This window comes from Aotus nancymaae, unplaced genomic scaffold (genome assembly GCF_030222135.1).
Source record: "Aotus nancymaae isolate 86718 unplaced genomic scaffold, 86718_ANA_hifiasm-v0.15.2.pri h1tg000015l_1, whole genome shotgun sequence".
Lineage (NCBI taxonomy): Eukaryota > Metazoa > Chordata > Mammalia > Primates > Aotidae > Aotus > Aotus nancymaae.
This window is the reverse complement of record NW_026988427.1, coordinates 10,414,404-10,431,278: the sequence shown is the minus strand read 5'-3', so window position 1 is coordinate 10,431,278 and position 16,875 is coordinate 10,414,404. Positions and strand designations below refer to the sequence as shown.

The following is a 16,875-nucleotide window of genomic DNA, read 5'->3' as shown; positions in this document are numbered from 1 at the left end:
TTCCTTTCTCAGTTGTGTATGAAATTATGGTGTTTCCTAGACTCAGTGGCATCTTCAATGCAGTGAAATATCATATGGTGTTTGCATTCTTTTAGCTCTAAGTATCTCATAATTCTGCCCCTTTTTTTTTTAGCTCAATCCTTTCTAGTAATATCCCATTTAGTTTTCAGATGAGAGGTGTTTCTAGCTATCCTTTTGTTATTAATGTCTGATTTTGGCGGAGCGTGGTGGCTCGAGCCTGTAATCCCAGCACTTTGGGAGACCAAGGCAGGTGGATCACGAGGTCAGGAGGTCAGGACCATCCTGGCTAACATAGTGAAACCCCATCTCTATTAAAAAAAAAAAAATACAAAAAAAAGAAAAGAAAAATAGCCTGGGCATGGTGGCAGGCTCCTGTAGTCCCAGCTACTTGGGAGGCAGAGGCAAGAGAATCGCTTAAACCTGGGAGATGGAGGTTCCAGTGAGTCAAGATCGTTCCACTGCACTCCAGCCTGGACTACAGAGTGAGACTCTGTCTCAAAAAAAAAAAAAAAAAAAGGTCCGATTTTATTACATTAAGGTCAGAGAATACAGTCTATATGTCATTTTTCAGGAATTTATTAGGGCTTCTGTCTTCAGGCTTTTTTTTTTTTTTTTGAGACAGAGTCTCCCTCTGTCCGCACTCACTTCAGCCTCTGTCTCCTGGGCTCAATCGATTCTCCTGCCTCAGCCTCCTAAGTAGCTGGGATTACAGGTATATACCACCACACCCAGCTAGTTTTTATAGTTTTAGTAGAGACGGGGTTTCACCATGTTGGTCAGGCCAGTCTCGAACTCCTGACCTCAGGTAACGCACCCGCCTTTGCCTCCCAAAGTGCTGGGATTATAGGTGTGAGCCACCGATCCCCCCGCATCCTCCTGCCCCTGGCCTGTCTTCAGGCTTTTTAAAGGTGTCTCTTGTAAACACTCAGGAACACACAGTGCCCCCTCCTGGCCACTCTGTATCTGTCATGGCTAAAAGCTGTACTTGTAGAAAATCACACAGATGTAGGTGTGAACCCAGTTCCACTCCTCATTTGCTCTTAACCTTCATCCAGTATCTTTCTTCTGAGCTTCCATTTCTCAGTGGGAAAAGTGGGGTGAGAGCATCTTCCTTGAGAACGCTTCAGGGCTGAGATGAACTAGTAGATGTGCCTGGCACGTGGGGACAGCTGGGGAACACTGAGTCTGACCTGACTGGAATATGCTGTCAAAAAGGAGCAGAAACTCCAGGACTTCCCTCTCTGCCTTCCCTTCTGTTGACAAAGCTGGGAGCCTTGACTCAGTTTGTCTTCCAGGGCTCTGGAGAAGAGCAGCAATTCGCAGAATACTCTTGAAAGTGTCACGAAGGTACAAGGTTAAAAGCCCCATTTGTAATCCAGAGCATGCGCGAGGATGCGGGACACACAGAGTATGAAGCCCTCCTTTGCTTTTGTAGAATGCAGAGAGCAGTCTGCAGCAGAAGAATGAAGCCATCACTTCCTTTGAAGGAAAAACCAACCAAGTGATGTCCAGCATGAAACAAATGGAAGAGAGGTAATTACCTCCCACTGGCAGATATTCTCTGGAAGGTGTTGAGCATTCCCTGGGCCTGGAGACTTATCAGAGTCCCTCTCAAAAGTGCAGGGGTAATGGGATGACTGTCCTTTGGGCCGCAGTCTTGCCCAACAAAGGACTAGGTTCAGCAGCCTTGCCTAGCTTTTTTTTTTTTTTTTTGAGACAGAGTCTCACTCTGTTGCCCAGGCTGGAGTGCAGTGGCATGATCTTGGTTCACTGCAACCTCCACCTCCCGGGTTCAAGCTGTTCTCTTGCTTCAGCCTCCCGAGTATCTGGAATTACAGGCTGGAGCCACCGCTCCCAGCGTTGCCTAGCTTTTAATCAGCCTTTTGACCACTGCATCAGATTCTCCTGTTGGTGCATTAGACCTGTACTGTGAACTCCTTGACACTAGGACATTTAAATACCAGGTCAGCGATGGATCAGTATAAAGTTTAAAAAAAGACCCAGGCAAATAAGACCAACTTCTTTTTACAAAGTTACTGAGGCAGTTCAGTGGAGAAAGGATAGTGTTGTCAATAAATGATGTTGGGGGCTGCGCACAGTGGCTCATGCCTGTAACTCCAACACTTTGGGAGGCTGAGGTGGGAGGATCACTGGAGGCCAGGAGTCCAAGACCAGCCTGGGCAGCAGAGGGAGATGCTGTCTTAAAAAAATACTATGTTGGAGCAATTAGCTATTCCATATGCCAGAAAATGAACCTTGGCCAGGTGCAGTGGCTCATACCTGTAATCCCAGCACTTTGGGAAGCTGAGGCGGGTGGATCACAAGGTCAGGAGTTCAAAACCAGCCTGGCCAACAAACATAGTGAAACCTCATCTCTACTAAAAATACAAAAAAAAATTAGCCAGGTGTGGTGGCACATGCCTGCGGTCCCAGCTACTCGGGAGGCTGAGGCAGAAGAATTACTTGAACCCAGGAGGCGGAGGTTACAGTGAGTCGAGATGGTGCCAATTGCACTCCATCCTGGGCAACAGAGCAAGACCCTGTCTCAAAAAAAAGAAAAAGAGAAAGGAGCGACACAATCCCATCACACACTGTTAGAACAGCTACGGTTCCTTTAGTGACAATACCAAGTGCCAGTGAGGACACAGAACAAATGGATCTCTCATACATTATTGGTGGGAATGCAAAATGGTGCAGCCACTTAGGGAAACAGTTTCTCAAAAAGCTGAACATCCTCTTACCATATGATCCAAATAGAAATGAAACTTACGTCTACACAAAAACCAGTACACATGTTTATAGCAGCTCTGTTCACTACCACCAAATACTAGAAGCAGTTACAATGTTTGCTCTAGAGTGGATAAACAAACTGGCATGTCTGTGCAGTGAAATACAGCTCAGCCATAAAAAGGAATGAAAGGGAGAAAAAAGGAATGAACCATTAATATACACGGAATCTTGGATTGATCTCAAAGACATTATTCTGAGAAAAAGCCAGTCTCAAGTTTATGTAAAGTATAATTACATTTATGTTACATTCTCAAAAAGCCAAAGCCTTATTGTTGCAGAACAGATGAGTGGTTGCCAGGGGCTGAGGTGGGAGACTGTGTGACTCCAGAGGGGCAGCACTTGGGAGTTTTGGGAGTGGTGGAACCGTCCTGTATCCTGATTGTAGTGGAGCTGAATCTCCACGTGTTAAAACTCACAAGAGTTAATTTTACTGTTTGTTAATTTTTAAAAGAAGTTCGGACAGCAAAAGTATGCAAAAGTCGTCGTTCCCTTACAAGATTTGCTTCATTTGTGCTCTTCTTGCTGGTGTTGCATCCAGGTTGCAGCACTCAGAGCGGGCGAGGCAGGGGGCCGAGGAGCGGAGCCACAGGCTGCAGCAGGAGCTCGGCGGGAGGATCGGCGCCCTGCAGCTGCAGCTCTCCCAGCTGCATGAGCAATGGTAGGGGCCTTGGGAGGGGCATGGCTCAGGAGGGACTGGGAAGAATTGGGGGCGGGTAGTATCCTGCTTCTCGTCACAGGGCTCCTCACGTGGTCCAGCCAGTCTCCAGGAGGTCTGGCCACTCTGAGACCATGGTCCCAGGTTGTAGCCTTTATCATCCTTGACCAGCCCTTTCCAAAAAAACAGCTTTGTCAGTGTTGAGCAGAAAGCCACCTTTCACCTAACCTTTGCTGATGCAGGCTTCATATAATTTTATGCACAGTTTGTCTATAGATTTTTTTTTTTTTTTTTGAGATGGAGTTTTGCTCTTGTTACCCAGGCTGGAGTGCAATGGCACGATCTCGGCTCACCGCAACCTCCATCTCCTGGGTTCAAGCAATTCTCCTGCCTCAGCCTCCCGAGTAGCTGGGACTACAGGCATGCGCCACCATGCCCAGCTAATATTTGTATTTTTTTTTTTTTTTTTTGAGACGGAGTTTCGCTCTTGTTTCCCAGGCTGGAGCGCAATGGCGCGATCTCGGCTCACCGCAATCTCTGCCTCCTGGATTCAGGCAATTCTCCTGCCTCAGCCTCCTGAGTAGCTGGGATTACAGGCACGCGCCACCGTGCCCAGCTAATTTTTTGTATTAGTAGAGACGGGGTTTCACCATGTTGACCAGGATGGTCTCGATCTCTTGACCTCGTGATCCACCCGCCTCGGCCTCCCAAAGTGCTGGGATTACAGGCTTGAGCCACCGCGCCCGGCCAATATTTGTATTTTTAATAGAGACGGGGTTTCGCCATGTTGACCAGGATGGTCTCGATCTCTTGACCTCGTGATCCACCCATCTCGGCCTCCCAAAGTGCTGGGATTACAGGCGTGAGCCACCGCGCCCAGCCTGTCTATAGATTTTTTTAACAGTCTCACTCTGTCACCAGACTGGAGTGCAGTGGAGCAGTCTCTGCACCTGCAACCTCCGCCTCCCAGGCTCAAACAGTTCTTGTGCCTCAGCCTCATGAGTAGCTAGGCCTACAGGTGCAAACCAAAACACCCGGCTAGTTTTTATATTTTTGGTAGAGACAGGCTTTTGCCATGTTGGCCAGGCTGGTCTCAATCTTCTGGCCTCAAGTGATCCACCCATCTTGGCCTCCCAAACTGCTAGGATTACAGACGTGAGCCACCATGCCTGGCCTGTAGATTTTTTGAGATGGTATAAATGCCAAGCTAAAAGCCTGACATTGAGAGAAGAGAGAGTCATCTTTATTCCCACAAAGAGAGAGAAGACTCCAGGGGGTCCAGCAGTGCGCCCAGGGCCACTGAGCTGCTACAAGGGAGGAGTCAGGTTCAGGCTGAGGCTCACTCCTGGCCTCCCTCCAGGATCCTCCATTGTCAGCCTGGCCACAGGATATAGAAAGCAGAATGACGCTGGGTGCAGTGGCTCACACCTGTAATTCCAACACTCTGGGAGGCCAAGGTGGGAGGATCACAAGGTCAGGAGTTCGACACCAGCCTGGCCAACATGGTAAAACCTTGTCTCTACTAAAAATACAAAAAATTAGCCAGGCATGGTGGTGGGTGCTTGTAATCCCAGATACCTGGGAGGGTTCAAGGATCTCTGCAAGGAGGGTTCAAGGATACAGTGTCCTTGCTCACCTGTGTGCAGAGGTTGCAGTGAGCCGAGATCACGCCACTACACTCCAGCCTAGGCAACAGAGCAAGACTCCATCTCAAAAAAGGAAAAAACGAAGAAAAGCAGAATGAATTGGCCAGAATGGAGTGGCTCATGCCTGTAATCCCCGTACCTTGGGTAGCCAGAGCGGGAGGATCAGTTGAGCCCAGGAGGTTGAGGCTGCAGTGAGCTGAGGTTACACCACTGCTCTCCAGCTGGGGTGACAGAGCTAGACCCTGTCTCAAAAAAAAGAACAAATTTTGAACTTCCTTTCTTCAGGTCTCTATGTCAGGGGAGATTCTGCTTATGTGGTCCTAAGTGTTCTAGAGCTCTCTTTCTTCTCTCCTGCATAAGTGTCCAGTGTGTCCCTGCAGGCTTTTCTCTCCCTGGTTTCCGCTTTTTTTTGTGGAAGGGTAGGTGACCCTGGGGGAGAGGGAAGCCTTACCAAAGGTTTTAGATGCTCAAGTGCCAATTCCGAGAGTTCTCCATTTCCTGGGCAGTGAATTGGGTTGTGGATCTTCCATGAAAATCTCCCACTGGGACTAACTCAAGTTCATTTTGGGAAAACAGCTCAAGCCTAGAGAAAGAGCTGAAATCAGAAAAAGAGCAAAGACAAGCTCTTCAGCGTGAATTACAGCACGAGAAAGACACTTCCTCTCTACTCAGAACAGAGCTACAACAAGTGGAAGGATTGAAAAAGGTGAGGTGGGCCAGCCTGGGAGAGGAGAGCCTCTGGCAGCCCCAGAAGCCCCTACCGTGCTCCTGGCAGACTCCCCTCCCTGCCCTCTTCGTGTGGGAGCCAGGCAACTCCAGGGCGTGGGGAGGCTGTTCCCCGCCTAGGGAGCTCCTGTTTTAGGAGCTTAAGGCAAAGACAAAGCATGAGCCACTAAGCCTGCTGGCCAGCTCAGATAAAGGTGAGTGCCATCAAGAGAATAAAGCAGAACAGTGTCCTCGGTCTCCTGTGTGCGGAGGTCTCGGGAGGGAGTGATCGGTGAGCAGAGGCTCCAGTGAGTGATGCCCTACAAAGCACCTCTCTGGCAGAGACTGCAGGAACAGACAGGAGTGTGAGGAGGAAAGAGGAGGCCTCAGGCGGCAGGCAGGAGGGAGCCCTTCGTGGCCCTGTGAGCAGGCGGAGGAACGTGACTTTTATTCTGAGCACAATGGAAAGTTGGTGGACGGACAGGATCCACTTCATTCATGGACAGTCATTGGCTACTGTGTGGAGAGTGGGTGGTAGGCTTGCAGGAGAGGAAGCTGGGAGGAACCAGTAAACATCTTCGACCACGTGCCAGTCCTCACCTCAGCCACCCTGCCCAAGGTCAGGTCACCTCTGGGAAGCAGACTGACCCCGCCCTCCACTTCCTCAACATCACCTCAGTCTCCTGGAACACGCTCTCACTTGGAGGCATGGCCTGGATGCTGTTGGCTTCAGAGGGCAAGAGAAGTAGGGTCCAGCAGGCCTTCACTCTCTGGCTGTGGAGCTAGACCTCCCAGGCAACTCCGAGGCGGTGGGAAACATTTGCCCTAATGTAACATCATCGGCTGTCTTCCCAGAGGGGAGGAGGCTCTGCGATCCTGGACAGAGCTGACTGCAGCCCGGGGCGCTATGGGGGGCTCCTCCCTTGTGCAGATGAGGTGCCCTCTTCTCAGGCCCCTGCACTGCCGGGTGCTGCAGCGCAACTGAGCCCAAACTGGGCTTCTCTAGGCACCTTCCCAGGAGGGGCCTTCGGGGCTGGAGTGACTTCTGGACCCGGATTTTGTTGCATTGAACATGGTAATGGACACCACTGCACAAGCTGAGTGAGTCAGGAAAGGCCCTTTTGATTTCTAGTGGAAAGTGCCTGGAGTTGTTGGGGAAGGGAGAGCTTCCTCAAGAGCCAGGTCAGGCTTGGAGAGTGGAAGGGAGGAAGGGGAGGGCAGAAGAGGGCTCCAGAAAGTTCTGCCTCATCCCAGGCAGACCTCCTTCATTCTGCTTCAGGATGCTTCGGTCAAAAGATCGGAATTACACAATTACAGCCTGCCCCAGCCATAGGAACAGAACAATGTCTAATATCCCCAGCGAAGCCCCAGCGTGCCTCATGAGCGTGTGCACAGAAGCAGAAGCTGCGGCACAGGGTGTGCAGGGAGCCGCCCCCTTGCTCAGGCCTCAGCTCCGCCATGCTCTCCGTGGTCCCAGAAACCCCAGTTACTTTCCGGGTCTCCGTCCTGGCCTTACCAGCCCGGCTCAAGGTGTCCTGACCCCAGGTGTGAGTGCCATTGCCCCTGGGGAGCTCCCTCCCTGCAGGGCTCCTCACATGGTCCAGCCAGCCTCCGAGTGTTCTAGCCATGACATGAGGCCCAGATCACCCTCTTCGTCACCCTTGACCAGTGTTTTCCAAAAAAGCAGCTTTTCGAGAGTTGAACAGAAAACACCTTTCAAACTATTCTTTGCTGATGCAAGTTTCATGTAATTTTGTGTAGGGTTTTTCTGTAGATTTTTTGAGATAGCGATCTGTTTTGTAAAAAGTTTATCTTTTGAAAAGAAGCTCAAATAGGCAAAGCCTCATTTGTCCCGTTAGGGTAATTTTTTTTTTTTTTTTTGAGATAGAGTCTTGCTCTGTCACCCAGGCTGGAGTGTAGTGGCACAATCTCAGCTCACTGCAACCTTCACCTCCCCAGTTCAAGCGATTCTCGTGCCGCAGCCTCCCAAGTAGCTGGGATTACAGGCATGTGCCACCATTCCCTGCTAATTTTTCTATTTTTAGTAGAGGAGGGGTTTCGCCACGTTGGCCAGGCTGGTCTTGAATGCCTGACCTCAGGTGATCCACCCATCTTAGACTCCCACAGTGCTGGTATTACAGCCATTCGAACCACCACGCCCGGCCAAGGGTAACTTTTTTTTTTTTTTTTTTTTTGAGATGGAGTCTTATGCTGTTGCCCAGGCTAGAGTGCAGTGGCATGATCTTGGCTCACTGCAACCTCTTCCTCCCGGGTTCAAGCAATTTTCCTGCCTCAGCCTCTTGAGTAGCTGGGGTTACTGGCATGTGCCACCACACCCAGCTAATTTTTTGTATTTTTAGTAGAAATGGGGTTTCACCATGTTGGCCAGGCTGGTCTCGAACTCCTGACCTCAAGTGATCCACCCGCCTCAGCCTTCCAAAGTGCTGGGATGATAGGCGTGAGCCACCACACTCAGCTACTCAGGAAGCTGAAGCAGGAGAATTGCTTGAACCCAGGAGGTGGAGATTGCAGTGAGCCGAGATCACACCACTGCACTACAGCTTGGGCAACAATGTGCGACTCTGTCAAAAAAAAAAAACAACCTTGTAATCCTCTGTCCAGCAGCATCTGGTTGGTTTGTTCATTTTAGGAGTTGCGGGAGCTTCAGGACGAGAAGGCAGAGCTGCAGAAGATCTGCGAGGAGCAGGAACAAGCCCTCCAGGAAATGGGCCTGCACCTCAGCCAGTAAGAACCCCACTCCCCTCGTCTGCCTCTGCAGGCACACCAGGCTACCCACCACATCCCTCAGGCCCCTAACCTACCTCCTTTTGGCAAAAGGAGGGTGGGCTGTTTAGGAGTCCTATCCGCTGTTCACCGATGAGCTTTCAGCAAGCTAAGCCTCAGAGGGACCCAGCACTGATTTCTGCTAACCACATGGGGATGTTAGTCAGCTCTTAGTTAATTTATTGAGCACATTCATTCCTAGTGACCAGGACACTCCTGTTCCTTAGCTTCATATCCAGGGCCTTAGGGAACAGATAGGTAATGAGAGGGTTGCTTGATCGGCCTACAGTCAGGCCAGAGGGAGCATGACTTGTTTGAGAATGGAAGCCTGGCATGGATTTTGCGCAGCACAGCCCAGCCCCCTTCCTTTCTGGGAACTGGCCATTGCATCTGCCAGAGTCTGTCTGTCTGCTTCCGGTGCTGGTAGTTCTGCTCCCCTCTGACTTGACAGCTCTCCTCCCTGATGTCCCGTCTGGACACATTGCTGTGGATACCTGGGCCTTGGGGTCGATCACACTGCAGATGGTAGAACTTGTCCATTTGTGTGATGATTGCATTTTCAACAGAATGGGTGGCTTTTTCTCCTCGAGTCAGGACTCATGGTTGCAAGTAACAGAAATCCAACTCAAAGTGGCTTAAGCAAAAGAAGCCATCAGGAATCGGTCTCTGTCTCCTACCTCTGCTGTCCTGTCTACCTCACAGGTGGGTCTGGACCCTGCAGGGGCAAGACAGCACCCAGCAGGGCCATCTATCAGAGGAACAAAGTCTCCCTTTCTGCATAGCTCCCAAGATGACCCGAGGTTGACTCTCTGCTCCCCGAGTACCTGTGTCTGACATAAGCACCGTGACCAAGGAGATGAGCTCATGACCTCAGCACAGGCTGGGCTCAGGTCCAGCACTGCATATATGTGACCAGAAAAGGTCCACACATGGAGACCAAAATGAGAATCAACTTGAAACACATTAGTGTATAGACATGTGCAGCCTTAGAATTTTTCTCACAGTTTAGAAATTCGGAGAGTCTAGTACTATTAAGAAAATGGGCCGGGCGCAGTGGCTCACACCTGTAATCCCAGCACTTTGGGAGGCCAAGGAGGGCGGATCACACGGTCAGGGGTTCCGAGACCAGCTGGCCAACATGGTGAAAACCCCATCTCTACTAAAAATACAAAAATGAGCTGGGTGTGGTGGCACGCACCTGTAATCCCAGCTACTCGGGAGGCTGAGGCAGAGGTTGCAGTGAGCCGAGATCGAGCCACTGCACTCCAGCCTGGGCAACACAGCGAGACTCTGTCTCAAAAAAATAAATGAAAATAGGCTGGCACAGTGGTTCATGCCTATAATCCCAGCACTTTGGGAGGCTGAGGCAGACAGATCACCTGAGGTCAGGAGTTCAAGACCAGTGTGGCCAACATGGTGAAACCCTGTCTTTACTAAAATTACAAAAATTAGCTAGGTGTGGTGGCAGGCGTCTGTAATCCCAGCTACTCGGGAGGCTGAGACGTGAGTATGGCTTGAACCTGGGAGGCAGAGGTTGCAGTGAGTCAAGATTGTGCCACTGCATTCCAGCCTGGGTGACAAAAGGGAGATTACTTCTCAAAAAAAAAAAAATAGCTGGGCATGGAATCTGATATCTCTGGTGGGAATGTGGTCTGCCCACTCACCATCTCTCCTACACCCCTACCTTTCTAGACCAGCTCATGGCTGCTGCCCTCTCCCCTCCCACCCTCTACCCTGCCTGCTGCCCACTTGACTGAGTGCCCTGTGCTGCTCTCTTCTGGCCTGTCAACTTGCCATGCTCTGGCCCCTGCCCTCCCCAACCCCCAGGGAACTCCTTAAGCAGAGCAAGGCCTGGTGTCTATCCCAATCCTCAGAGCGTAGACATGGAACACAGGCTGGCGAGGAGCTGGCTTCTGGGGGTTGCGGCCAGTGTTTTCCTCTTTCCATTAGATGGACAGCAAGGCAGTGTCAACAGGTCCACTCCTAGTGGACCACAGACCTCGAAAGTGTGGATGGTCCCTAATCTTTAAACTATATCCTTGCCCTTTGTGTCTGCCTGGTGCTACGAGCTCACCTAGCTTCCGAATCCCAGTGTGAGCTGCCTGGCCACTGTTCCCTCCCAGCGAGTGCCGTGGGTGTTACATCGTTAGGTGTGTGCAGACCCAGAAAGGACTGCCTGAGGAGCGGCTTTTGTGCTCGCTCTCCTTTTCCCTTCTTCCTCTTCCAAGCCCGTATCAGCTGACAGAGATGGAAAAGCCTCTTCGCAGACCCCTACATTAGCTACAGGAAAATTTTCCAGTTTCATTATCTTGGGAACATCTGGATTCTTCCTAAATTGTGTTTCCCAGAGTTCTTGTATGTTCAGTTTGCCGTCTTGACGTAGCTTCCCAAGGTCTGTCCATCTGGGCAGCCTTTTCTGATCCTGTCAGTCTGCTGGACTAGTTCCTGCTTCTGCAGCCAGACCCGGAAGGGAAGGAGCTGCCTCTCAATCATTGGTAAAAACCACAGGGCTTTTTCTAAATGCCGTAATGCTGTTTCCTAATCCCTCCCTTAGAAGTCTAGCCCGTGTTTCCCAGAGAACTGGCATTTTGTCACTTAGATTAGTCTAATCTAATAATAGTTCAGACTAATCTCAGTTTTGTTTTTTTGTTTTTTGAGACAGAGTCTTGCTCTGTTGCCCAGGCTGGAGTGCAGTGGCACAATCTTGGCTCACTGCAACCTCTGCCTCCCAGGTTCAAGTGATCTGCCTGCCTCAGCCCCTGTATTAGCTAAGATTACAGGCATATACCACACTGCCTGGCTTATTTTTATATTTTTAGTAGAGACAGGATTTCACCATGTTGGCCAGGCTGGTCTCAAACTCCTGACCTCAGGTGATCCACCCTCCTCAGCCTCCCAAAGTGCTGGGATTACAGGTATGAGCCACTGCACCCGGCCAATCTCCATTTTTAAGAAAGACTTAGGCCAGGCTGGGCGCATTGGCTCACCCCTGTAATCCCAGCACTTTGGGAGACTGAGGCAGGCGGATCATGAGGTCAAGAGTTCGAGACCAGCCTGACCAACACGGTGAAATCCCTTCTCTACTGAGAATCCAAAAATTAGCTGGGCGTGGTGGCACATGCCTGTAATCCCAGCTACTCAGGAGGCTGAGGCAGGAGAATTGCTTGAACCCAGGAGGTAGAGGTTGCAGTGAGCTAAAATTGCACCACTGCATCCCGGACTGGGCAACAGAGCAAGATGCTCTCTCTGAGAAAAAAAAAAAAGTACAAGAAAATTACCTGGGATGACAGGTGGTGGGCACCTGTCAACCCAGCTTCTTGGGAAGCTGAGGCAGGATAATTGCTTGAACCCAGAAAGCAGAGGTTTGCAGTGAGCTGAGATCACACCACTGTACTCCAGCCTGGGCGACTCAGCAAGCTGGGCACGATGGCTCTCACCTTTAGTCCCAGCTACTTGGAAGGCTGAAGTGGGAGGATCGCTTGAGCCCGGGACGCCAAGGCTACAGTGACCTGTGATTGTACCACTGCATTCCAGCTTGGGCAATAGAGCAAGACCCTATCTCCAAAAAAAAAAAAAAAAAGAATTAGACTGTTTCCCCAAATTGCACAAACTGCTCATTTTATTTGCCGTAGTTCTGCCGATTTAGACTGTGTTCAGCCCTCTTACAGAAACAACGGAATTGTTGTTCTGATGCTAACGAGAATGGAGCAGGAACCAATGGCTGTGCCCTCTGAGCCCGCCCCTTCCAGAGAGCAGGCAGCAGAATGTAGGCCAGGGAGAGGCCTGCTGCTGCGCGCAGTAGAGACTAGTGCAGAACAGGGCCAGGCCTCGGACTTCTGGCCTTAGGCGAACCTCTCGCCTCAGCCTCCCTCAAAATCTTTTCAACCCCTGCAGGCTAAGCGGTGTGTTTTTGTGCCAGTTGCAGCCCGCAGCCTCAGCCTTGGCCCTCAGCAGACGTGGAGGCCGGTGTGATGAGGCAACTCTGGGATTGTACAAAGGCGGAAGGCATTTTAGAACCTCTCATATTCTGGGTCTCCTCACAAGTCCGTCATCCTCACGGAGCTGGTCATGAGCACTGGCTGTGTTAGGGATTCAGGGCCTCGCTCTCTGCTGTGATGTGGCCTTTCTTCCCTTAGGTCCAAGCTGAAGATGGAAGACATAAAAGAAGTGAACCAGGCACTGAAGGTACTGGCTTGCTAAGAACCACCTCACTGTCCGCGCGCGCTGCTCGCCTGTGTGCTTGTGCATTTAAGCATCCCAACAGTCAGGTGAGGGTGTGTGGTTGAGGCAGTGGTGGTGATGACGTATTTAGAGAGAAGCCAAACGCTGCTCAGGAATGTGTCCCTCAGCTGAGAGGACAATGATGACAGGTGGCAGGGCCAAAGCTGAACCTGGGTCTTCTGCCTCCAGTTCTTCCGCCATGAGCTGTGCTTTGACAGTGGGCCTAATGGGTATTCCTAAAGGGAAGCAGGTGGCAGAGAGGAGAGACCCTGTCTCGCAGATGTCTTTAAACAGTGAAAAGCAGGCCCTTCTGTTGAAGTCAGAGGCCAGAGGCCAGCCAGCCCCACTGTAGTGCCCTGTGCCATTGCTAGGACTCACTCAAGCCAACCCCTGAGTTGGGCCAGGTTTCCACACCATTTTGGGGAGGGCAGAATGACACATTCCACTGAAGAGCAGGAGCTTGCAGGTGGCCCAGTGCGCGTGCAGGTGCCAGGCCAACCTGTAGGGCAGAGAGCATGGGAGAGGAGGCAGACTTTTGGGGGCAGAGCAGCCTGGCTTTCAGGATGGCCTTGCCTGCAGGAGCGTCTGCCCTTTCACCTCAGCTGTGCCTGGCAGCAATGCAAAAGCAGTCCTTTTCCACATGGCACTCTTCCAGCTGGTACACAGCAGGGACCCTAATGTCTCTGGGCATCTAACTAACAGCAGCCTGAACTTCTAGGTAACAGCAGTTTCACAGCATCAGAGGGAGGATACGAATCATAAACAGGACTCTAGAGCCCCCAAAGCTCTTTGATGTGAGGATGAACGTCCTGGGTACACACTGGCAGCCCCAGGGGTGTGTGACTCTAGTTCAGTCATGAGGATCTGTTTGTCAGCAAGAAAATCGCTTCCAGCAGATGCAAACAGGCCAGAAAAGTACCTCATGCTTCTGGAGCACCCCGTCCCTGAGGCTGGATAAATCATAGGTGCTACTTCTCCCTGATAAAGCCCTCCTAAGAGCCACCTTTCAGAGCCTCAGCCGCCTCCCCTGTGGAATGGAATCCATCTGCTTCCCAGGGCTGTTCGGGGACAGGGCTTTGGCCCGTATGAAGAAGGGCTTCCTCAGGCCCATGGGACACGGTGCCTGCTGTCCATTGCCTCCTGTCTCTCCACAGGGATCAGCCACCAAGTGTCCTAATCTTACTCAGACTTGGCCCTTCTCCCGCACCTGCCAGTCCAGCTAGTCACTTCGGGCAGTGTCTCAGGCAGGGTCTGGGGTTGCAGGCACCAGAACCTCACTCTACCTACTTCAGTCAAAGGGAACTGATTGAAAGTGGGAGTGTGCCTGAGTGAGTGGATGCTGGAGACTGCCTTGGGGCAGCCCGCGTAGCCCAGGAGGCGGAGCGCAGAGCTAGGACACGGGACTCCGGCTGCAGCCCAACCCGGGAAGGACCCTTCATGACAGTCCTGTGAGGCCACATCTGATGGTGAAGAAACAGTGTCTAACTAGGAAACAAGGGCTATGAGGGACAATGGATGCAGCCAGAACACAGCCACTCACTCATCAGGGGCTTAGACAGAAAGTGGTTTCTAGAATGTCCTTTCCTCTTCAGGGCCATGCCTGGCTGAAAGATGACGAAGCGACACACTGTAGGCAGTGTGAGAAGGAGTTCTCCATTTCCCGGAGGAAGGTATGTAGGGCTCCACCCACCCCCCCAGCCCTGAGTCATTCATTGCCTGCTGGGATTCCCCTTTCTCTGATTCCAGAAGCCTGTATCAGACCAGGCTCACTGCCCCATGACTGTCCTGCTTGCCCATGCAGATGGCGTTCTACCCTGGCACCCTTTTCCTAGGAGGCCCTGGCCAGTCATAGGCCCCTGGTCCCCAGCACATCCTTTCAGTGATTGACAGTGATTTGGGCTGGGCGTGGGGGCTCACGCCTGTAATCCCAGTACTTTGGGAGGCTGAGGTGGGTGGATCACGAGGTCAGGAGTTCGAGACCAGCCTGGCCAACATGGTGAAACCCCATCTCTACTAAATATACAAAAATTAGCCGGATGCGGTGGCAGATGCCTGTAATCCCAGCTACGTGGGAGGCAGAGGAAGAAGAATTGCTTGAACCCAGGAGGCAGAGGTAGTGGTGAGCTGGGTTCATGCCACTGCACTCCAACCTGGGTGACAGAGCAAGACTCTGTCTCAAAAAAAAAGAAAAAAAAAATGATTCGGTGGGAGATGGGGCTCCTTGTGTGCAGAGCTGCTCGAGGAGTGTCACTGAAAATTTCTGTATGTGGCAGGACCAAAATCTGGCCAACTGAGGCAAAAACAGTATCAATGGGGAATCTGCAGGGCAGCAGGTCACCAAAAATTCATTGGTGATCTAGGCATGGTGCTTGCCCCTGCCTTTTAGGTTCTGGAACAAGATAGTCACCTCTGGGTCCAGGGTTAACAGTCTCACCAAGACCAGCTGGGCAGGGCAGGAAAAGAGTTGGGTTTAAGCAAAACTGAGCTAAAGGAAACACTACCAGCGCCACCCCCTTTCCTGCCACATCCATGTTTTGTCTGGTCCCATTAACAGCCTAGCTCTGTGGAAAAGAGGAAGCCACAGCTCCCGAGTTTCAGGCCGTGCCTCGCAGTAAGCTCAGAGCTACAAACTACGTCCTGAGGCTGCCTTTGAGATCGCGTGTGCCGCTCCTGTCTGTGGAGCCACAGCAGCAGAGGCTGCACAGGTGCTCATCTCAGTGTCTTAGGCACCCAGGAAACCTGTTTAGAAAGCCAAAGACCCACTCCCACCAGCTTGGAATGCAGCAATCAAAGAGAATGAACCAGACTCTCACCGTAACATGGACTAGCAGCTCACTGGCTTAGTGACGAAGTACAGCAAAAGTCAGTTTTTTGTCTTAAAAAGATCCCTATTTGCACACAGCCCCTCACCACTCCATAGAAACATAAGAAGCCATTCCAAACAAATGCACTTCTGCGTTAGGAAGCAGGGAGGGTGTGCAGATGGCTTTTCCCTGGGTGTCCCGTGACTGCCTTTTTCCTGTTCTCTAGCACCACTGCCGGAACTGTGGACACATTTTCTGCAACACGTGCTCCAGCAACGAGCTGGCCCTGCCCTCCTACCCCAAGCCAGTGCGGGTGTGTGACAGTTGCCACACCCTGCTTCTACAGCGCTGCTCCTCCACGGCCTCCTGAGCGTCCATCCTTGGGAGCACAGCCTCAGATAGCGCCAAACTCTGGGTCTCCAGGGGCTTGGGAATTGTATGCATTCCCGAGAATCAAAGAATCAAATCCTTGCCTGGCCACTCCAGAAGATAGCATGCCAGAAACAGCAGCTCTCACCTTTCTGTGATTTATACAGAATTAACTCCTCTGGATGGAAACTTCCATCTTACTTGGTTATATCATGGCTCTGGTTCAGCTGTAACTTCATGACTTTGCTACTATCATTTTTCACTTTTCAAAGAATTTAACCTATTTTGCAGTTCAGTTCTGCTAGTGTGTAATCAATTTTCCTCTCCCAACTCCCTTCTAAAAACCTGATTTGTGCACAGTGTTTGACACACATGGGGTCTTGGCAATGTGCCTTCTCTGCTTGTCAAGAGATCTGCCATTTCATGCCCTTGTGAATACCTATTGTTGGCCCTGCAATAAAATCACTTATTTTTCACTCTGGTGCATGCAGAAACTTTGTGTCAACTTCCATCACACCCTCACCTACAGCCTCAGAGCAGCCCCTCACGCAGTCAGAGGCCCAAGCCCAGTGTGAGCGGGAGCCTACAGGGCTGTGCTTGGTGAGCCAAAGGCAATTTGCAGTGTCAGCCTGCCATCAACTGGCAGAGGAAGTGACCCCTAAGCCTGTTGACAAAGTCCAAGAGTAGTTCACGTATGTAATTCAGAGTGTGATTGGTGACAGAGACACCTGTGGAAAAGCATTTGCCAGGCAGCCACTCTTGTTTTTGAGACAGTCTCGCTCTGTCACCCAGGCTGGAGTGCAATGGAGTGACTTCAGCCTCAGCCTCCTAGGTTCAAGTAATTCTCCTGCCTCAGCCTCTGAGTAGCTGGGATTACAGG

General features: G+C 51.2%; 1 protein-coding gene across 2 annotated transcripts in view; it reads left to right on the top strand.

Annotated features, from left to right (window-relative positions):
• The window catches only part of RUFY1 (RUN and FYVE domain containing 1), a 63,149-nt gene extending 46,678 nt beyond the window's left edge, over window positions 1-16,471 (top strand). For both annotated transcript variants that reach the window (XM_064376618.1, XM_064376620.1), the window contains exons 12-18: window positions 1,457-1,554; window positions 3,350-3,469; window positions 5,689-5,818; window positions 8,468-8,562; window positions 12,738-12,786; window positions 14,415-14,492; window positions 15,853-16,471. In XM_064376618.1, coding sequence (XP_064232688.1) covers window positions 1,457-1,554; window positions 3,350-3,469; window positions 5,689-5,818; window positions 8,468-8,562; window positions 12,738-12,786; window positions 14,415-14,492; window positions 15,853-15,996 — 714 coding nt within the window. In that variant the 3' untranslated portion in view covers window positions 15,997-16,471. The remainder of the gene's footprint in view (window positions 1-1,456; window positions 1,555-3,349; window positions 3,470-5,688; window positions 5,819-8,467; window positions 8,563-12,737; window positions 12,787-14,414; window positions 14,493-15,852) is intronic.
• Window positions 16,472-16,875: the final 404 nt, after the last annotated feature.